The sequence below is a fragment of the Carassius auratus genome, chromosome 43 (assembly GCF_003368295.1).
Source record: "Carassius auratus strain Wakin chromosome 43, ASM336829v1, whole genome shotgun sequence".
NCBI classification, from domain to species: Eukaryota; Metazoa; Chordata; class Actinopteri; order Cypriniformes; family Cyprinidae; genus Carassius; species Carassius auratus.
This window is the reverse complement of record NC_039285.1, coordinates 12,622,343-12,645,419: the sequence shown is the minus strand read 5'-3', so window position 1 is coordinate 12,645,419 and position 23,077 is coordinate 12,622,343. Positions and strand designations below refer to the sequence as shown.

Here is a 23,077-nt window from a genome sequence, read left to right as displayed (position 1 = left end):
TCTTTCTGTCTATGTCTGTGAGTGATATATGAATGAACACAGACACTCCTGGTCTTGTTAAACCCATCACTGCAGGACAGACCCACAAACGACCGTATAATGCGTTAAACACTAGCACAGTTTAGTTCATCTCTCACCCACACACAGCAGGCAGAAGGCACACATATTTAGGCCATCCTTAAATGGGGGGGGGGTTGGGGGGTTGAAATGCTATTTCATGCATACTGAGTTTTTTACACTGTTAAAGAGTTGGATTCCCATGCTAAACATGGACAAAGTTTCAAAAATTAAGTTGTACGTTTGAAGGAGTATTTTTGTTCCAAAAAAAGCTCTTCCGGTTTGTCACAAGTTTCGGAAAGTTTTTTTCGAGTATGGGTCTGTGTGACGGTAGATGGAGCGGAATTTCCTTATATGGGTCCTGAGGCACTTCTGCCGGAAGAGCGCGCGCTCCCGTATAGCAGAGCACTGAGAGCATAACAGACTTCACTGATCAGAGCGAGAGCGTCGCGAAATGTCACAAAAGAAGTGTGTTTTTGGTTGCCAGGGCAAGACAACCCTGCACAGATTACCAAAAAAAAAAAACATCAAGGGACCAGTGTACGGAGTTTATTTTTACAGAGCATCGACGGAGTTGTGCAAGTGTTTGTGTTTGTTCCCTGCATTTCGAAGATGCTTGTTTTACAAACAAGGCCCTGTTTGACGCCGGATTTGCACATCGTTTATTTCTTAAGGATGATGCAATCCCAACGAAAAAGGGTCACTATCGTGTGTTGGAACCGCAGGTGGTGAGTAAAACTGCTTCAAATATCTCTGTGTTGTTAACTTAGCTATCGGCGCGTAAGCACATCAAGTAAACCTCTTGTACACCTTTAAAGAAAAAAAAAAGACGACATAAAGTGGAACTTAGTCATTTTCCAAAACCGCAAAGTGTAACGGAGGCCAGCGAGTAGTGCTGTGCAGGTAAACCTCCCCGATCTCAAGAGATGCACTAGCAACAGACACTAGTGGCTGTAGCCATTTAGCCTCCTTGTTAGAGGAGACCCGGGTTCGAGCCCCGTTCGGAGCGAGTGCGAGGAGCGTCAGAAAGGACCTGGGAGAGAGGGGTTACATAAGCAAATATATACAGTTTCAATACATACCACATAGAGACGCTGTTGTAGTCGTTGCTGCTGCTGCTCTTGTTCAGTTTCAGCCTCGGGATCTGATTCTGGATCATAAATAAACGGCTGAATCTGACTGTTAGCCATGGTTTGATTTGGATGATGGTTTTTTTTCTTCACGGTAATGTCACAACTTCCAAACGCTCTCAACGCAAAAGCCTACTGGCGCTCGTGATTCTTTAGCTCCACCCACACGTCACGCCTCCAGCCGGTCGTGTTTTTCCGAAAAAAATCGGCACAGACTATTTTTCTCTTATAAATATAATAAAACTAAAGACTTTTTGGAGTTATGAAGGATGCAGTACTACATTTCACCCCCCCCCCCCCCCCCCTTAAAAATATTTTGGTTTGCAGTAACATCTATTTTTTTTTTTTTAAAGGGTCTATATTTTTTTAAGCTTCAATGTAAAAAAAAAAAAGTACAATTTTGGTGATGGTGATGAATTTTGGAATAGGTATGAATTTAAACAAATTAGCATCGTGACGTCACTGGCTGGGTCTTCAAATTGTGCCTTCAGGCGCATCATTGCAAACCTCATTTTGATGCAGGCTGTATAAACCACAAACAAATTGAAATCTTTGTCAAAAACATGTTTATTGCATGAATTTCAGGTGAGCAGAAAAAAAATTAGGTTGTGTTATACTGTTTTACTTGCATCCACCGCTAGGTGTCAATGCAACCTACAAATGAGAGACCGTTTACTTTGCTTTCTTGTGTTGTCATTTTTGTGAAAATAATCCTGTTTGATTTGAGTGACAAGTGTTCACTGAATCGATTGTAAAATCTAAATAAGTTTTATACGGCAAATAACACCAAATATAGGTAAATCCACGGACAACAGGCAGGACGAATGTCAAGACCAATATTTCTGATGATTTATTGGCTTGAACAATGACGAACAGGAGTGCAACATCCACGAAAAACAATAAGAGTAGACTGCCATAATGCAAAACATTTACTGCAGGCTTCAACATGGCTGTTTACATGATTAGAAATGTCAACAACAACAACAAAAAAATTGCATTCTAGCCCGAATCTGTATCTGTATGCATGAGACTGTCTGAATACCGGCAGAATTCACATTTCTGTTGTTAAAAGAGAAACATTGTGCAGAAGTATTTTTTGCTGTTATGTGTGTGTGTCCGATGCTGCAGTTGCTGTGTGACGCGTGTTCAAAAAAAAAAAAAAACCTGGACATGCTCCGAGAGAAGGTCGTCAAAGTCAATTTCCTATTTTCGTTTTCGAAACTTGGTTGATCCAATCAATTCGTGCAAAAGATTTTCAAACATAAAGTGACATTCGACATGGTCACGGTTTTAGACTAGATGGGAGAAGGGATGGGAAAAGATCTGGGCACAGTTAAAGCGGTGTCGAGCTGTTTTAATGAATGTTTTAGATGTATTATGGTGCCCGAACCCGTATGACTTTGAACAGTGACCGCGAACATTTGGTTTACTGCAGCCGCAGCCATCATTACCAAGCGTGAACCATTGACTCTGACAATGAATGAGAGGAGTGTGCCATAGTGTGAACATCCGTGTAAACATAGATGACGTCACTGTTTTTTTTAAAAGAAAGAACGTAGTCTTCGTTTGTATATAGGCCTTGGCAATTTATATATTTATAATACTTACTAAAATATAATTAATATTATTTTATTGCTTTTGTATTAGTTGTTTGAAGATTTAAAAAAAATGGTCTGTCTTAACGCAAATGTACAACCGGCAAGTCGGTCGGACTAAAAGCAAATATAAATAGATTTGAGTCAGTCCTAAATTGACAGGGTCAGTAGGGTTACGGCAAATAAGAATATTATTAAGGATGGCCTTATATATGGTTCACAGTTTAGATCTGACAAGTTTTCTACCTCCCTTTCTTGAACACAAGCTTAAACATTGCTTATTTTAATTGTATTTTATTTGATGCATGTTGTAGACTTCTCTCAGAGTAACTTTGTGCAGACACTTCAACTATTATTATGACTGGTAATTACTACTTAGGCAACTTATTGGACAGATTTACCAAGGTAAAGCTCAGCAAAATGTATGTATGTAGTTATTTATTTTTGCTGTAAGTTAAATTTTATTGATCATTTGTCACTGTTCTGTGGTCCTGATGTAAAATTAAACTTGTATTTTATTAATTGTATTATTATTATTATTATTATTATGAAGTTTAAATGTTTTTTTTTTTGTTTTTTTTTTTTGCGACATTTACAAGACAACATAACAAAAACATCAGGCCAACCATTTTCTCACTAGAACATTTGTTGTGGACCTCGATCCATTTGGGCTCATACTGATGCTGCAAAATTGCAAGAAAATGCACTCAAACTTGGGTTTGGACCAAGTGATGAAAGCAAATTCCCAAACCCTATTCTTGGAGGCCCCACATCAGTCCACATTTTGGATATCTCCCCATTTGTTTTGGTCTTGAAGTCACTACTGATGAACAGTGCTTTTCTGAACTGTCAGAAGACTTATTTAAATATTTCACGGGAAAGAGAGATCCGATTGGTTATCCAGATAGAGTCCAGATGGAAGTCACTTGATGTTGCCAAGGGTAAATGCACCATGTCCTGATTGACTGATGATCCGATCCGCCTGATTGGATCATGGTGATCGCATGTTAATGCCAAGTGTAAACGCAGCCTTTGATTGGGTACTTATAAAGAGGAAACCACTGGCTTAATTCACTGTGCTGTGCCCTAAAGATTGGTTGGAGACAACAAACTCGGGGCATTAGTAGCTCAGGTGTGGAAGTCATTAAGTGAAGCTCATTGGCAGCAGTTTGGGCCAGGAACATTGTTTTGAATCGAATCATAGCAGACATTGGCAGGCATAGTGAAGACCTCAGCAGAGAATTAATGTAAGAAACATTTTGGAGGTTCAAAATAAGCGTTTTTGTAAGCTCGGAGATGGAGGATATAGAGCCTAGTCAGAGTAGAAGCCATTTTTTTTTTAAGAATATGAGGCTGTGATGGATAGAAGCAGTCTGTTGACAATATGTTTTAAGACTTTCTTTAAAAAAAAAAAAAAATCCATCACAAAAAATAGAAACGCTAATTACAAAATGCATACTAAATTATGAAATAGAGCTCTCCTATTATAATCAATAAAGCATTCTGCACTGCAAGTTTACAGTTTCAGTTCAGTTTATTATAAGTTTAATTAGTTTAATGACATGTTGGTGTTTTATCATTCACTTGGATGTTATAAGATCCAGCTGGACAAACAAAAACTGTGTCTGTCTTCATTTACATGTTTTTAGTTAACTATTTTTAAACAATCGTGTGTGTTTGTGTGTGTGTTTGTGTGTGTGTGTGTGTGTGTGTGTGTGTAAAAAAATTAAATAGTTAACTGAAAACAATCATTCAATTAACTGCAACTAAATTTGCTTTAAAACATTATAATACAAACTATGAAAAACAGATAGCATTTTAAGATGAGCTGTTTGTTATTTAATTGTTAGCATTTTTTAAACTAACAGCACATGTAATCTAAATATAAAAATAAAGAAAATGTGCATGTACAATTACATATCCAGGAAATGATTTGTTTTAGCCGGGTCACACTGTTCTCATTACATCTAGCAAATCCCAAATAATCCAGAATGGTTGACAATGCTCTTTGTTTTGGTACTAAAGCTTCTCTTAGCAGCTCATGTGATGTTTCTTCAGCACTTGTTATTGTTGGCCTCTAAAAACAGAAGTGAAACTGTTCCAGTGGATCAGTGCCTGTGTTACAGAAACGTGCATCCACTGCTGAAGTAAATGAACAAAATGTGTCTAGAGTTTTCCTGAAATGACAACTTTGCTCCGAGAATGTCCCGTGTTTCTCAGAAACTCTCTCTCTCTCTGGAGAGAAACCCTGTGCTCTGAAGGAGGTAAAGTTCTTATTTCAAGAAGGGAAGTTTAAGGTCAACATACCAAAAGTTTGAATTGTGATTGTTTTTTTTTATTATCATTTTATTATGTAGAAATTTCAACTGCTATGTTTTGGTAAACATTTGAGCCCAAATAAAGAGCAGAACGTGACAATAACTGCAGTTAAACACAAGCACACGTGGTTTTTCATGGAAGATGTCCATTGCTCCATCTCTATAGTCTTCTGGTGAATAAGCCGTAAAAAGTCTCTGAAGGATTTTTTTTTTTTTCTTGACTTCCTGACTGAGAATAAAAATGAAACGCAGTCAAAATATTATGAATAAAATTCCAGATTTGTTTCAGCACCTCGCCCTCCCCTGAACAAGCCTCCCTTTCTTTCTCTCTGTTTTTCTCTCTGTTCCACTCTTTATGCTTTTATCCTCAGACCACAGGAATGTTTCTTTCTCTCAGAAAGTTGTAAAGTGCTGATTCTGGGCTCAGGGTGTGTTTATACATGTGGCTTCTGTCGTTCACTCGCTCAGTTCGCCCTCTTTTCCATATTTCTTCACTTTCTCCTCACCCTTCGAAATCTTCTATCATCTTTGACTCAAACGGCTCTGATTCAGATGAACTGATTGAAACAGAACTACACCCTGGCCGATAAATCTTAATTTGGTTTATATTTAGGCTAATTTTGTCATGCCGGCCCATCACAGTACAGGTGTAGTACACTCCATTTAACATATTTGAACAAATTAAGTGTGAATCAGCAACAAATGAGTTGTTTCTTTAAATGAATCATTCAAAAAGACTCACAAACTTTCTGTACTGACTTTATAAGTTTATAAGTGTTAGGCTAGTTTATAAGAACTGAAGTGTTCATGATTTTATAAAAACAAAAAAATAGTTTTGCTCAAGTCTGTATCCACAGATGCCAACTGAACAGTTTGGTCCCAGTTGTTAATTATATATATTGTAAAAATATTTATAACGTGTAATGTATAATTTAGAAGGTTCCCTGTATATTTTCTATAAATATAATTTTAATCTCCCTTAGAAAATAGTTTGAGGGGGTGAGTGCTGTCTTTTGTATGTGTAATATCACACAAGTGTGCCATAAACTTTATGAAGTAACTTGGATGTTATGCGCAAACGATTTCATTCACCCATGCAGGTTGTGGAAGTGGTGTTTTATGAGTTTATACAGAGGCGTCTGTGAATCTGTATTTGTTAAACATGTTCAAGCTGTAGCCTAAACTGAGCTCTTCTCTTTTTCAGCATTTACAGACCATGCTGAAGACCAAACTCAACGTGCTGACGCTCCGCAAGGAGCCGCTGCCTACAGTGATCTTTCATGAGCCAGAAGGCATCGAGCTGTGCTCCGCCACACCTCACACCAAGAACCGCACACACACAGGATACAAGGTGAACGAGCTGGTGATATCTGCCGTTTGGAAGCATTTTTTGACCGACTGAATGGATAAATGATCAAAAATGGTGCCTTCAACATTCGCTGTGTACATCATTTTTGTTCATTTAATTTCAAAGGATGTGTTTAATGCTCAATGACAGATTGAGTGTGTATGATAATGAAAAAATATATATTATTTTTTTATCTAAAAAAAAAAAACGTTTTTTGTTCTTAGAATTTATCATTAATTTCTCATTAAAATGTAACACAATTATGTTTAAAGCTGCAGTACACTAAAAAAATCTAATGAGCTATTTACTTAAAAAAAAATATGGTAACAATATTACACATAATATTTTTCAGTAGTTTTTCAGGCTTGATTTTTTTTAATGGAATCTACCTGAATAAATCATGTGAAATCTCCTAAATTAATTAATCTATGACACAATAAATTTAATATAATTAGGGAAATGTGCTCATTTATTTTAAGTTTATTCTCAAAAGTCTGCTATTTTAAATAGGGTCTGTTTGTATTTTGTTATTTTATACATTTACAAGACTGTATACAGCCAATCAGCTCAAGTAGGGAAATACATGAGAAATACTGGAAAGTCCTGCACTAGCACTAGCAAAGCTACTGCTCATTAAACAAGGTATAATGCCTTAGAAGAGTAGTATCCATAACCACAAGCTCTACTCTTCTGCACAGTGGTAACAATTCCACTGTGCAATGGAAACTTCAATGTAAGAGAAACTCTTACAAATGTCAAACGCAACTGAACATTAAACATTAATAGATGCTTCCCTTCACTCAAAAACATAAAGTAGCATTTCATTTCAAAGTAGCATTTTACTCTCCATTTCCAGCCATATGCAAAGCATGCTGGGAACTAACAATCACCTCTAAAATAAATTTGCAAAATTGAGCTAATTCACTTAAAATAAATAGGCAGCCTTCTTTCCTTAATTATTTTAGTTTAATCAGTTCCCCAATTCAAGCGCCAAAACTGCTTAAGTCTCCTTAAAAAAATTAGGAAAACGCATCTCTTGGTTTTCTTAGTAAAAAGTCCTCATTATTTTCTATACAACACTGAATCACAATTTCTTTAATGAAATCTACACATTATTTTTAATTATCACCTTAATTTTTTTAATGAAAATTACAAGACCCATGATTCATTTTTTACAGTGTAGGTAACTTTTGGAAAAATATATTTTTTACATATTTGTTAAACCTGTCATTATGTCCTGACAGTAGAATATGAGACAGATAATCTGTGGAGAAATCAAGCTCCTCTGGCTCCTCCCAGTGTCCTATTGCCATTTGCAGATACTCCATCGCTCCCGTTACGAAACAACCAATCAGAGCTGCGGTCTGTTACTTTGTTTGTGTTCAAAATGTAGAAAAATGTATATAATAAGTGAGTACACCATGAATCCATTTTCCAAACCGTGTTTTTAGCTTGTCCTGAATCACTAGGGTGCACCTATAATAAGTGTTTATATTCAGACTATTTTAGATTGCTTCGGGGATACCGCGGCGGAGTAACCCAGTACCTTTGTGATTCTTCATAGACATAAACAGAGAGAAGTAGTTCCGGCTACGATGTTCTTCCGCAAGACGCAAGCAGTTCTGTTTATTAACCGCTAGAGCGGTTAAAAATTACCGACTGCAGCTTTAAGGGAGTCAAACTGCATGACATTTTATTACCTGAACTAACCTTCCTTTGCAATAAAAATATCAAATGATCAAATATTTTAAGAGTTTTAATGACACAGTAAAGAGGGCTCTTCTTTATGAAATAATTTCCTGTGTTATGATTTTCTGCATAATGGTTACAGCACATGACTTTCATTTGGCAGAATGTTTTTATATGTTATTGAATAAATTAATAGATCAGAACATAAAACTGAGCATCATGTCATTGAACTGATTATTAAATGTAAAAGAGATGCTCCACAATGACCCAAATATTTCTGAGGCCAACAAAGTTGAAGTTCAGTTTTTGTTCAGAAATTTTAGTTTATTTAATGGTCTGAGTTTGTTCAGGACGACCTGTTTGTCCTTTGGGGAAATTGGGAAATAAGTTCCATTCAGTTCCACTAGTACCATACAGATTAAATTCTTCACATAAATAAATAATTTAAAAAACCTGGTTCCTGCATTTGGACACATTCATGTACTAGTGTTGGTCCACCTGTCCTTGTAGAATATTGTAGAGTCACATGCATATATTGAGAGGAAGACAGCAGAATAATACATGAGCTAAAAATACAGAAAATCTCTCAAGGATCTCAGCCTACTAAAAAAGATGCTGTGGTGTTGCCATGGAAACCGCAGCATCCATTCATGGCAAAATGCTTGCTAAGACGAACACAGCATCTCTGTCTGTCTTTGTCTGTGTCATGGCCATCCTCGTTTCTATGCCCACTGTATTTGCGCTCAGCTGAAACATTTCACGTTTTCATCTGTATTTTAGCATGAACCTCAGAGAATATAAAGCATCTGGTCGCTCAGTGTCCACCACAAACATTTCTACATTTTTGGGTGTGGACTGGTTTTATAATGATTCACATGTTTCTGAAGATGGCAGAAGCTGTTTTAAGCGATGTCCAGTCTGACCATGTGTTGTGGCTTGAGAGAAGCTGTTTGAGAGGGTTAGTGATAGAAAGACAGACAGAAAGAACCACCTCTTCATCCATTGAGGCGCTTTGATTATGTAACAACTCAACAAAGCTAGTCTATATGCTGTTTCCATGGTGAGCGGACCTCTGTGTGTGTGTGTGTGTGTGTGTGTGTTATACACACACTCCTGTGCTCACTTCTCAATACATGAAATGTCTGCTCTTTCCCCGTTTAAACAGTGTTATTTTAGCATCAAGATATTATTCTTGTTTTATTATTATGTATTATATTATTTTATATTTCAGCATTTGAAATATTTCAAACACCGTTCTTAAAGCAGTATTTATGTTTGTAATTGTATGTAACAGCCTATAGTGTATTTATTTTAATTGAGTTAATTGATTAAATGTAAGAACTTAACATAAAGACTGATTCTTACATCTAATAGTTAAGTCATATTATAGTCAGGGATCCACACTCACTTAATCTTCTTAATCACTTCACCATTTATTTTGATTTTGCAGCAGAGAACAATCAAACGTTTCGGCAGTAAGCCTTCTTCTCTACATCTAATAGTGATTTAAATTTTTTTGTCTTTTTTTTGTTTTGTTTTTTTGTTTTATTGTTATTAACAAAACCACAGAAACATCTGAGTGATTTCAGCGTCTGCTGTCTCACTAAATAAGACGTGAACACATGAAAACATCTCCAGAACTGCTCTGACAGTCACTTCATGAGCATTTGACCGTTTGATTTGAGTAAAACTAGTGTCACATCAAATACACAGAACTGTAAAGGTACGTCAACCCGTCAAAATAAAAGTCTGGTTAAAGACTATTGTTCAGCAGAATGTACATAGCCTACTACTAAAAAAATAAAAAAAATTAAGGTTTAATCACACAACATTTCTTCCATGTTTATTTTTAATAGTAAATCCCCTTTGTTTACCAAAAAGTTCATTTTAAAGTTAATTTTCAATAATTAAAAGATGAATTAAATTAATGTTTTGTGTGTTTAATGTTTAATGTGCATCTAAGAAAATGCTTTATTTAAAACCCCAACTGAATGGCACCTAAATGCACGTTATTTTATCTGTCAACTTTTTTGTAATTGTTCACAGTACAAGTACAGACAGAGAAACAATGGGTGGTATTTAAATGTTTATTTTTGATGTATGCATTGCATTCTATGCATTTAAAAAATAAAAAAATAAAAATTCTAAAAAAGGAAACGTAGTTGTTCATTTTAAGAGACCCAGGAGTCTTATTTTCTCTTGCATAATTAATATTGCACTTTAATTATGCAAAAACACATTTTATCCAATTACTCGATTAATAATCGATGGAATTTTTGGTAGAATACTCGATTACTAAAATATTCGATAGCTACAGCCCTAAACTATTGGTGTGCTGCGACAGAGAAAACTGACTTTAGATATTGTTTATGCAAATGTTGCAAAAGCGCCTCATGTGGCAATTGTAAAAAATTCCAGACATATTTGTCCAGAGTTATGTTTTAAGTTCTGACAAATTTCAAAATACAGTGACGCACGAAACTGAGCTTGTTTAGCTATTAGTGTCTGTGTTCACACACTTGTGTAGAGAATGAGTCTGGACTTCAGCAGTGAGTGACTCATAGCATGAGTGTGTGTGTGTGTGTGTGTGCGCGCTTCTACTAGCGACTCATCATTTAGATGCTATTTTTTATATATATATTTCTGTGTATGTTTGTGAAAGCCTTCATTATGGAGTCAGAGGTGAAAGATTAATTCTGTGAGCTCAGCATGTACAAAGTCTGTTCTGTGTGCTGTTTACACACACACACATATTCTGTTAACAAACATACTGACACACACACACACACACACAGATCAAATATAGTAATTACATTCCCTCAGAACAAACTTTGTCTGGTTTAGGCACAAACAGACTCTTTCACATACACACACGTGAGAGTATGCAGTAATGTATGACCCTCATCATACAGCTGTGTCGGGGGACACATGCGCCTCTCATTCTGGAATCATTCATGTCCAGCTCTGGAATGCTGAGCTGGTGAAGAATTCCATTTTTTCTGAATTATGCATGAAGAGTCTGGAGCTCCAGACAGATTTTCGTTCATCACGCTGCCACCTGCTGGACACAAGAGTCACGAGCACAGGAACTTGTAGAGCTTCACAATTGTGTCTGACTGCTCTATATATGCTGTTAATTAATACATAAGGTAGGGCAGGACGGTGGATTAAATGTATTTGCAACATTGTAAATCATGCGTCTTGATGTTATTATACTTTTTATGTAGCCATAAAATTTCCCAAAGAGAGTTTATGACCTTGAATTTTATAAAAAAAAATTTGTTCAAGGTATTATTTTATATAGTTGTATCTATTGTTTTAATGATATTACATTTATATCTGTTTTTAAGCTGTTTGAAAGTATTCTATTGAATTATATCTCATACTGTCAGACAATTGGACGAAAGCAAAATATTAATAAAAATAATTGTATAGATTTTTTTCAATTTAAGATTTTTTATTTGTTTTTTTTTATTTATTTTTTGTAATTGGGCAGAATTTTGTCTTGACCCCCTCGCCTGTACTTTGTGTTGTGGTTCATTGCAAAAATGAATGTTATTGAAGGAGATGCTCCTTTTTGTTATTCAACTGTTTATTTGTCTGTAAATACAGTAAATATAATATTTAAAAAAATTATTCAAATTTCTGAAATTTGCATACAAAATTGCAGTGTCATATAAATAATTTAAATATTTATTTGTGTGTGTGAACCACAAAACCAGTCATAAGTAGCACAAATATATATAGTTATAATATATATCAGTTTGAAACGGTAATTACAAATCATAATAAGTACATAAAATTCAAGAATGTTTACAAAAGGCAGAAAAATATAGTGAAACTGATATTTTTGGCTGTAACACTCATATAAAATACTACACTAGTGAATCACGCACATGGTGAGTAATTGTGGCCACATGCTGCATAACAGTGTTGCACAAACAACATTGTTTCTCTATGTACTTTGTGTAGGTGTGTGTGTGTTTGCACTGTGTGGATTTACAAGTAAGTTTAGATGATTTACAATCATAGGCCACCATATTAATGCCAGATTAATGAATTGCACAAGAGTTGTGCATCAGAGATGTGGAAGACCAGCTTCATTGCTGGATGTGTCTCAGTGGCCTGTGGAGGTAAGAGGATGAAGAGATGAATGAGCGCTCTGTTGCTGTCTAGACTCTGTGGTGACTGAGAGCCATCAATCTGCCTGTGTTTGATGATTTCTCACAGCTTCCACCGGAGGCACACACACACACACACACTCATGAGGTTCATGTGAACAAACACACACTTTCTCAGAAAGACTGGAATCATACATCTCATCACTGAGGGAAACACACATCAAATACATGAAGGATGACTTGACAACAGAGTGCTTTGAAACGTCAAAATTATTATTATTTTTTTTTTTTTTTAAACCGAAATACTACTTGGTGGTCTTACTGTGTATAATTCTTCATTTAAATGTTATCTGATGTGTTAAACTTTGTTTCCACTTCATATTTTTGAAATGTATTTTATTTTTATGGGGGGTTTGGGGCAATTTTAATGCATTTTGGGGCAAATCATTTTGTTAGCATATGCATATGTGTGTGTTTCTAAGAAATCTCTTATCCTCACCATGCATGGTTGCATGTATCGAATCAAAAATGTGTTACAATTTAAAATAGTTGTTTTCTATTTGAATATATTGTCAAATGTAATTTATTCCTGTGAGGCAAAGCCAAATTTTCAGCATTATTACTCTAGTCTTCATAAATCATTCTTATATGATGATTTGATGCTGAGGAAACATTTCTTATTATCCATGTTGAAAACCGATGTGCTGCTTCATGTTTTTGTGGAAACATTTTTCCAGGATTTTTTGATGAACAGAAAGTTCAAAAGAACAGCATTTCTTTAAAATAGAAATCTTTTGTAAGATGATAAATGTCTTACTGAGCCCAAACCTTTGAACAGTACGGAGCATTTTTATCTTACAGTATTTTTTCATTTATGATAATGAGGCTTGATGTTATCCATCAGGTATTGGGAAACACACAGTGTTAGTGTTAGTCACAGTGTAGTGAGATAGAGAACACTCATCCTCTCTCTCTGATGTAGATGATTTCAGATATCACTGGCAGGAAAGCCTCATCTTTCTGTTTCAGACACAAGCGAAAGAATGAGATCAAGAAAAACCAAACGCATCTGGAGTCGGGGCATGAGAGGGATGACTTTGCATTCTGCTGTGAAATTCTCTTAGCAAGTCTAGCACAGATGTTCAAGCCCTTGCTTGTCTTCAAAGTTTGTACAGTTTGTCAAGCAATAAAAAAAAGCTATTTTTGTTTAAGTTTATTCTGTAAACGAGTTAAAGAAATGGGAAGGAGAGACCGGGGCCAGAATTAGACCTTGTGATTGTAGACTAAACAAATCTTCTGGAAGAGGAAAACAGACAGCCAGACAGAGTTTCTTTCTTCTGAAGTTTCACATATTCTTTCCAAATCTTTGCCAAAACCACATGCTTTCAAACACAACAAGATAAAATGTTTTTCCCTGAGAAACAACAGCATATCTCTACTGCTCTGGAACAATGATACATAAGAATGATGAAAGGACTGTATATATATATATATATACATACATATATATATTGTCACGGGGTGAAGAACCACTCGACAAGAGGTACGTGAAATCAAAAGCCCCAGAGGGTGGGTTTATTGAAAAGTGAAGGGTGCCTGGTGAAGTGTCCTGATCTGCTTTCCGCTGGTTGGTGCTCCCCGTGTGCTCTCCGTGCTCCTCTGTGCCAATCAAGGGGAAAGTGGGTGTCCTGACGTGCTCCAAAGGGTGTGGGCTGTCGGTCACTCGCTGCTTTCTGTGGGGATAGGAGAGAGGGGTTAGTCCAGCTTTGCGTTCTGTTTGAGAACCTCTTCTCAGTGCAACATGTGCTGCTTTTCAATGTGCTGGCTGATGGGGAGCAGCTGTGACCGATCAGCCGGTGACGAGGACGTGCAGGTGTTTTGGTTTGGTTTCCAGGGCGACGCTGATTCCTCTGGGAGTGCTCGTCACATCCCCCCCCCTAAGCGTCGTTCTGGTCCTGCGAAGACATGTAGAAAGTAGGGGTGAGATTAGGGGAGGGTGGGGAATGACCCCTGACAGACCTGCATAAGCTGTCCAGATCCGGGAGAGGCCATCGGCGTTCGCGTTGGCGGCCCCAGCTCGATGGCGGACTTCGAAGTGGAAGTCCTGGAGCGCTAGGAACCAGCGAGTCACCCTGGCGTTGGTGTCCTTGGCGCGGGCCATCCACTGTAGGGGGGCGTGGTCGGTTACCAGGGTGAACTTGCGGCCCAGGAGGTAGTACCGGAGCTCCAGGACTGCCCACCTGATGGCCAGGGCTTCCTTCTCCACAGCGGCGTATTTCCTCTCGGCGGGGGACAGCTTCCTGCTGATGTAGATGATCGGATGCTCCTCACCTTCCTGAATTTGGGAGAGGACCGCTCCTAGTCCTGTGTCGGAAGCATCCGTCTGCAGCAGGAAGGGGCAGCTAAAGTCCGGGGCGCGGAGTACCGGCGAGGACGTGAGTGCTGCTTTCACCTGGGAGAAGGCTTCTTCCGCCGACGGGGTCCAGCATACTTTCTCCGGCTGCCCCTTCCTGGTCAGGTCTGTCAGGGGGGCGGCTAAAGAGGAGAAGTTGGGGATAAAACAACGATAATAACCCGCCAACCCCAAGAAGGCTCGTACCTGGGTCTTTGTCTCCGGTCTTGGTGCGGCGTGGATGGCCTCAACTTTCTTGTCTTGCGGCCGGATGAGTCCTCGGCCGACTTGATAGCCCAGGTACTTGGCCTCAGAGAGGGCTAGGTGGTCAGCCATTAGCCGGGACATAAAGGGGGTTCCCTGGTCAGTCAGGATCTCTGAGGGGAGGCCGACTCGGCTGGCCAGCAGAAACAGCTCCTGGGCGATGGACTTTGCGGTGGCCTTCCGCAGAGGGACTGCTTCTGGGTACCGGGTGGCATAGTCGACGATGACCAGGATGTGCTCATGCCCTCGGGCAGACTTCGGCAACGGCCCCACTATGTCCATTCCAATCCGCTCGAAGGGCACCTCGATGATAGGCAGCGGGATGAGCGGGCTGGGGGGAGGAGTCCGGGGCGACGTGGCCTGACAGGTCGGGCAGGCCTGGCAGAACCGCTTTACCTCGGCGTCCAGGCCCGGCCAATGGAAACGGTCGCGGATGCGTTGGGCAGTATTGGCTGCCGCGAGGTGTCCTGCCATGGGGTGGGAATGGGCCAGCTCCAGAATGGTCTCGGTCTTGGCACGAGGCACAACTAGTAACTTTTTCTCCTCCCCCCTACGCTGGGCGACACAATACAGCAGGCCATTCTCTACGACAAAATGTGGGAGAGGGTGGGGCCGGGGGAGGACGTCCTCTCCATCCACGACTCGCACCTGGCTCCAACAGTGCTTGAGTCGGTCGTCCTCCCGCTGTTCCTTGGCGAAAGAGCCCCCTCCAGCGGCCTGTTGGTAGACATCATAAAACAGATTAGTAGATTGGGAGGGGGCCTCACCTTCTCTCCCACTGTCGGAGACGAGCAGGGCCGGTCGGCGGCGGGGTCCAGGCGGCCGCCTCGGTCTTCGACGGTTCCCCTTGGGGCTGGCAGGCTGAGTAGCGGCGGACAGCAGCTTCTCGAAGCCGGGCCAATCCCTTCCAAGCAGTACGGCCACCGGCAGGTCCTTCACCAGGCCTACCTCCACTGGCCAGGTGCCTTGGGGGGACGAAATGACCATCTCACGGGCCGGTACTTGACGAGTGTCTCCGTGCACACAGGTAATCGGTAGGAAGTTTTTCCGGCCGCTTCGCGGGGCGCACAGCCGCGCCTGGATGAGGGTGACCGCACTGCCTGAGTCCAACAGGGCCCGGAACCGTCTTCCATCCACCTTCACATCTGCTTCGGGGGCTCCCGCCGGCACCCGTTGGTGAAGGATGCAGCCTGCCAGCCAGGCTCGCGGAGGCGACGGTGGTTCGGCACTTGGCATGGGCTCATCTCGCGGTGGGGGAACCGTCGGCCTGCTGACGGGTCGCACGGTGCCTTCGAGCGGGCGTCGCTCCTGGACCACCCTCCGGGGGAATGGCGGCAGCCGGTCCCCTGCCCCGCTGGGATGAACGGCATCCGCCAGCTCGATCGCCTCCACTAGTTCCCGGACGTCACGTGGGTCCCTCATGCCGACGGCCTGTCGGTGGGCGCGAGGTAGTGCGCGCAGGAGGCGATCGACCACCACTCGTTCCGCTACCTGTGTTGGTGTGGGGTTTCCTGCCAACAGCCAGTGCTGGGCGAGGCGGCTGAGTTCGGCTGCCTGGGCACGGGCTGGCACCCGGGGCTTGTATTCCCACTCGTGGAACTGCTGGGCGGCACTTACAGGGGAGAGGCCCAGCCTCGCCAGGATCTCTCGCTTCACTTCGACATAACTGTCGGCACTCGTCAGGGGGAGCGAGAAGTAAGCCCTCTGTGCTTCACCGGTGAGTAGGGGTTCCAGCGCACGTGCCCACTCGTCCTCTGGCCATCCCTCTCGGTGGGCAGTGTTTTCGAAGACCTGAAGGAAGGCTTCCACATCGTCATCGGCCGTCATCTTGGGCAACAGACGGGTGGCTTGTGCCCGAGGCTCAGGTAGCGGAACGCGCTGGGCCGCGGCCGCCCGGGCGGCGGCGAGTTCATCCTCCGTCCTGCCCAGGCGAGTGGCGAGGTGTTCCGCTATTTGCTGCTGGCGGATGCTAACCTCAGCGAGGCGTTGTAAGACGTCCTCCATCGCGGGGCCGCGCGTGCCGCCTTCCGTGGTGCTGCTGACAGAAAGCAAAAAAAAATTAGGAGTTGGGGCGGTGACCTTGTCGGTGATTCCTCACTGTTCTGCCCGCATTCTCCACCACTGTCACGGGGTGAAGAACCACTCGACAAGAGGTACGTGAAATCAAAAGCCCCGGAGGGTGGGTTTATTGAAAAGTGAAGGGTGCCTGGTGAAGTGTCCTGATCTGCTTTCCGCTGGTTGGTGCTCCCCGTGTGCTCTCCGTGCTCCTCTGTGCCAATCAAGGGGAAAGTGGGTGTCCTGACGTGCTCCAAAGGGTGTGGGCTGTCGGTCACTCGCTGCTTTCTGTGGGGATAGGAGAGAGGGGTTAGTCCAGCTTTGCGTTCTGTTTGAGAACCTCTTCTCAGTGCAACATGTGCTGCTTTTCAATGTGCTGGCTGATGGGGAGCAGCTGTGACCGATCAGCCGGTGACGAGGACGTGCAGGTGTTTTGGTTTGGTTTCCAGGGCGACGCTGATTCCTCTGGGAGTGCTCGTCACAATATATATATATATATATATATATATATACATATATATATATATATATATATATATATATATATATATATATATATATATATATATATATATATAATAAAAATAAAATAGTATAAATTCCACATTTATGGAAATTAGTTAGCTATTCTCGTTTTTCTTTTCTTTTTTCTAAAGTTTTGTACACCAATTTCAACTGAAAGTTATGACTGGAGAACAAGTGAAGTAGCGTAACCATCAAGCAACAAGTAACAAAATGTTTTTTTTTTAAACCTTAAATGTTTGTAAAAATCTGTATTATTATTATTATATACCGGAGTAATGACAGACGAAAATTCATGTTTTATTTAACACGGGAATAAATTACATAATAAAATATGTAAAAATAAAAAACAGTTCATACTGTATATATGCAATATATATATATATATATATATATATATATATATATATATATATATATATATATATATATATATATATATATATATAATTTTTGGACCGTTTTATTTATTTATTTTTTGACAATTAATTGATCCAAACAATTAGGACCAAAAAAGCTACTGTGATTTATTTGAGTTAAAAAGGTTGCTAATTTAAGAAATGATTACAGAGCTGAAAATGGTTTTGTAAATGTACTTCTATCATATATCCATACTGATTGTCTAAATATGTCAAAATACATACTAGCAAAAAATATAACATTAACAATCATTAAAAAAATTGAGACAAAACGGGTAAACATATTCTCAGTATAACAAAATACATTAACATGTTCACTAATCAGTAAAGCCAAAATGTACATTATTTTCAGAATATTGAATTTGTTATTTATAATAAATATTTAGGGACCAATTCTCACTTTTAACTAGTTGTTTATTATTATGCATATTACTAGATTATGTGCTGTTTATTAGTACTTCCACACTACCTTACTTACTATTAATAAGCGGCAAATTAGCAGATTATTGAGCCTAAAGTAGACAGTGAGAATTGGTCCCTGAACTAAAGTGTGACCAAAAATGTATATTAAAATAAATCTTTCTTGATGCATGTTTGCATTTGTCTGAATCTGTACCCCTAATAATTGTTTAACTTTTTCTTTTGTGTGTTTCTAGGTGACCTACCTTGGCAAAGTGACGATTTCCGGCACTCACTTCCTGTCCGGCTGCACCGAGTCTGCTGTGGTGGGATTATGGGACACAAAGCAGACGTCTGTCACCCACGACGACTCCATCACCTCTAGCAACGCCATACTGGAGATCCGGCCGTTCCAGGTGCGACTGCATCATCTGGATGGGCGGGGGGACGCCACGGGGGCCATGGACACCTTCCAGGTGGCGCGTATCGCGTACTGCACGGCGGATCACGACGTCAGCCCCAACGTCTTCGCCTGGATCTACCGGCAAATCAACGATGATCTGACCTTCCAGATGGACTGCCATGTGGTGGAGTGTGAGAGCAAACTAGAGGCCAAAAAACTGGCGCACTCCATGATGGAAGCCTTTAAGAAAACCTTCCACAGCATGCGCAGCGATGGACGCATCCACAAGAGCGGCTCGTCCGACGAGTTCCCCGAAGAGGCCAGCACACCCGACGACGGTTGAGAGACGGGACGGAGGCGGCGGGGGGTTGGGAACGGGGCGAGAGGGAGAACTGCTCGCAATTTTTATCTCTTTGTGCCATAATAGAATATTCTGAAAATTAGCCACAACAAAAAGAGAACGGAAATGGAAATTCAAACCACAGACCAAGAAACTAGTCTGCCTTTTTCTGATCTCGGCTGCCAGACAGTTTGTGCCCATTTTCCTAAAGTGAAGAACTTAACAACAGCAGCTGGTTTTGATATGGTGTGTATGAAGTGCCAAAACTTGTTACACATTCAGTTCTTCTGCTTTCGTTTAGCCAATCAAACTGGGATTCCAATCTGGAATTCCTGATGTGTGTGTGGAAATCTTTTATGCGTTTTTTTTTTTTTTTTTTTTTTTTTTTGATACGCAGAGGTCGGATAAAAAAATAAAAATAAATAAAGATTTTGTTATTAATGGCAGGCAGCCAGCCTAGGGCATTTCTTCACCTTTATCAGGCCATAGAAGTGTAATTATAGCGACCGTGCATCTGTATCTGCATCTGTATCTGAATCTGTGTTTTTTTCTTTGTCTTTAAGATGCCAAAAGTCAGTGTGCACACGTGTAGTCTAGAGCCTTTGATTAACTATGGAACATGTTCTCTTCTACAAGCTAAGTGTGCTTGACCGTCCAGCTTAGTTCAGTTCGTTTATGTGCGCATGAGGTGTTTTCAACAGAAAATACCAGCACCTGTGCTACATGAGATGTTGAAAGCGAGATGTTCCAGATGCATCTGTATTTTAAAGGAATAGTTCTCCCTGAAATGAAATTCTGTCACCATTTACTCATCCTTATGCTGTTCCAAACCTATATGAGTTTCTTTTTCTGCTGAGCACAAAAGAAGATATTTTGAAGAATGTTGCTAAACAAACAGTTCTGGTAGCCATTTACTTCATAGTATAGGAAAAAAAAAATTATGTATGTAAGTGGCTACCGGCAGCTGTTTGATAACCTACATTCCTCAGATTTTTTCGTTTATGTTGAATAGAAGAAAGAAACTTAGCTTTTAATTTCTGGGTGAACTGTCCCTTTAACTCATGCTGATTTCGCTTGAAGTTGCTCACATGAATTTTGGCACTTGCCAAGAGAAAGCTGCCTGTGTGAGCTGTGCTTCATACAATGCTACTATATTGACAATGGATTATTTTTTCTTTCTACACAATATTTGGCTGAGATCTCACTATTGTGACTGCACCAATAGCTCACATAGATTTCAACATGAACAGAAACTAGTGATGGCTAACTTTCGAAACAATCCTTCATGAAGCTTGGTAACAAATCTTGGTTTATGAGTCTTTTGTTTCGAATCACTGGTTCAGAGCTTGTGTCAAACTCAGCAAGTTAGGATTTCATCAAACGAGGCTTTACGTCAAACTTTTTCAATACCTGATTTCAAAGTGTACAGATTCAGATGCTGTTGATCTCGGGTTAGTTTTGTAACATTGGTTCGTTTGTAATATTTTTGTGTGTATAATACAATACGAAAAATATACTTAATTGCTTATAATTGATCTAGTTTAAAAACAAAGACTCCAAATTTTTAAAACACAATTGTTATAAATTACAAAAAGGTGTCATTATGCATGCTTGGGCTAAGTTTTTATTGCATTTATGTATTTTGACCAGTAGGTGGCGCCAGCATGTGGTGTTTCCAGCACTTGAACCAGTGAATCATTTTACAAAGCAATTGATTCAGTTGAATCCAAGCTTCAAAAGGCCTTGTTTCTCCCATCACTAACAGATCTTGTTTTTGGCCCTTTGTTTGCATACAGGGTGGATTTGGAGAGAGTTGTCTGAATGGTTGTGCAGGGGAGGGAAAGAATAAAAGCATAGCTGCCCCATAGAGTGCCTGTCTCTTTCCCCCACCTCCCATGCTGAATGTATGAAGTCTCTTGTGCTGCAAGCGCTATATATATATATATATATATATATATGTACTGGTACTGAAAGCCTTTTTTTGATTATTATTATTGTTTTAGATTTTATATATACATTTGTATTTGCTGGTTTAGAGTCCCTGTCATGTCCAGCACGTGTTTAATATAATGCATGCGTGCGTGTGGCTCCACTCACCTGTGAAAACCCTGTTATGGGACGATGGATCGTGGAGCAAAGCAAATGAATGAACAGACTCTATGTTTTGAATCGGATGGTATTTGAGATTGGGATTCTGTTGAAGTGCATCTGGTTCCAAGAAGGCAGTGAGCATTTATAAATGTAAAGAAATATATATATATATGAAAGATATATATACAGTGTATTTGAAACTCATTCGATAAGTTTTTTTTTTTTTTTTTTTATACTGCATTAAATGTTTGATATTTTTAATAAAGTGACAAGCACCATTAAAAGAATCAGTGTTATGGCCAACTGTGAATTAGGATCCAGAGCGGAGGGCAGCCTTCAGCGTGACTGATGAGTGTCTCGTTGTTGTTGTTGTTGTTCTTGTTATTGTTTTTTAATTTGTAAAACTGTAGATGAACATTCTCACTACATGTCTTAATGGCTCAGACTCGCTTTAATGGTTTGAAATGTTACCGTAAGTGTTTTTTATGCTGTATTTGCAAAGATAAAAAATATACAGTCATATATAAACTATTTACCAAGCTAAGTTGTCTCTTTTTTTATTTACATATATTATAAAAATGTTTCATATTAACGCTTTTTGCCCACTATAAAATCATTTTACCATCATACCACTCTTTTCTCTTCATCTTCTGCCTCTAGATGGCACTGCAGTACTGAAGAGTGGAAATGAAATGTGGTAATGCAATCATTTAACCATTCAAATGAATAATAAAAAAGAAGATATATTAATTTGCTCTTATTTCTACTGACAGGACTCTTGTGAAGGTGTGTAGGTGTCAAATAAAAATTGATCTTCAAAAAAGAAAAGAAAATAGTTACTGTAGGATAATTATAAAATAAGGCTAGAGGTAAGAAATTTGACCTTGACAAGACCCTGATGCAGAGTCCTCTCAGCTTTATATAAGTCAGACCGTCACAGAGAACAGTGTTCAGTCAGGTGTGAGATCCCTAAACATAAGAGCTGAGCACTGATTCAGATAACATGCCGGAGGATATATATATATATATACACAGTCAAATCAAGAATGAATCCGACACAGATATACTTTTGGAAAAATGTATTTAATATTTATTTTTTGTACTAGTGGGTGCAGGACACTATAGTTAATTTAAATAAGGGAGGATGACAAAATAAACCAAACTGAAATATACACAAACATTCTTCATAAGGCGTACTACCAGTTATTGATAAAAAAAATAGACCCAGAATTATTCAGACACTTCGACCTGATCAGGTTTTGTGTTATCTGATTTCATCTAGATGAATTTGTTGTTGTACCATTTTCTAAACCGTAGTGAATAAATTGTGATAATGGGTGAAATGTTGAAGGTGTCTGAATTCATTTTTGGGTTGATTCTATGTATAACCTATGCCACAAAAAACGCATTATTTCTCAAAAAAATTCAGCGCTTTGGGATTCACTCAATTTTCAAGGAAAATGGTTTTGAATGCAGTCAAATACTTTAAATCATTTTTGATCCATTAATAGGAACTGGCTGGGAATCATTTGTTTATTGAATCTGATTGCAGTAGTTTCGCTGCTTGAGTTGTATTCATTAAAACTCATTAGAAATTGTGACTGTCGATGAGCTTTTATTGTTTTTGATTCATTATAAAGAACTGGCTCAAAAGAGTCATTTATTAGGGAATCAAACCATGATTTTATTCATTAAAACGTCCGTCTCATGATAGTAATTTGCTCGGGCACTCTGACTATACTCTTGCTAAGCTGGATGTCTTCGATTCACTACAAAGAACCGGCTCGTATGAGTCATTTGTTCATGGAATCTGACTTGTTTGAGATATATATCGTTAATTCATAAGAAAGAACCAGCTTATAACATTAATTCGTTCATGAATCTAACTAGACTGGTTGAACTGTATGTTTTGATTTACTAAAAAGAGCTGACTC

The 23,077-nt window shown here is 39.5% G+C and overlaps 1 protein-coding gene across 1 annotated transcript in view; it reads left to right on the top strand.

Annotated features, from left to right (window-relative positions):
* Positions 1-21,687, top strand: part of LOC113061736 (PTB-containing, cubilin and LRP1-interacting protein-like) — a 31,448-nt gene extending 9,761 nt beyond the window's left edge. The window contains exons 2-3 of the mRNA XM_026231129.1: positions 6,305-6,451; positions 18,567-21,687. Of these exons, the coding sequence (XP_026086914.1) occupies positions 6,305-6,451; positions 18,567-19,055 (636 nt within the window). The 3' untranslated portion in view covers positions 19,056-21,687. The remainder of the gene's footprint in view (positions 1-6,304; positions 6,452-18,566) is intronic.
* Positions 21,688-23,077: the final 1,390 nt, after the last annotated feature.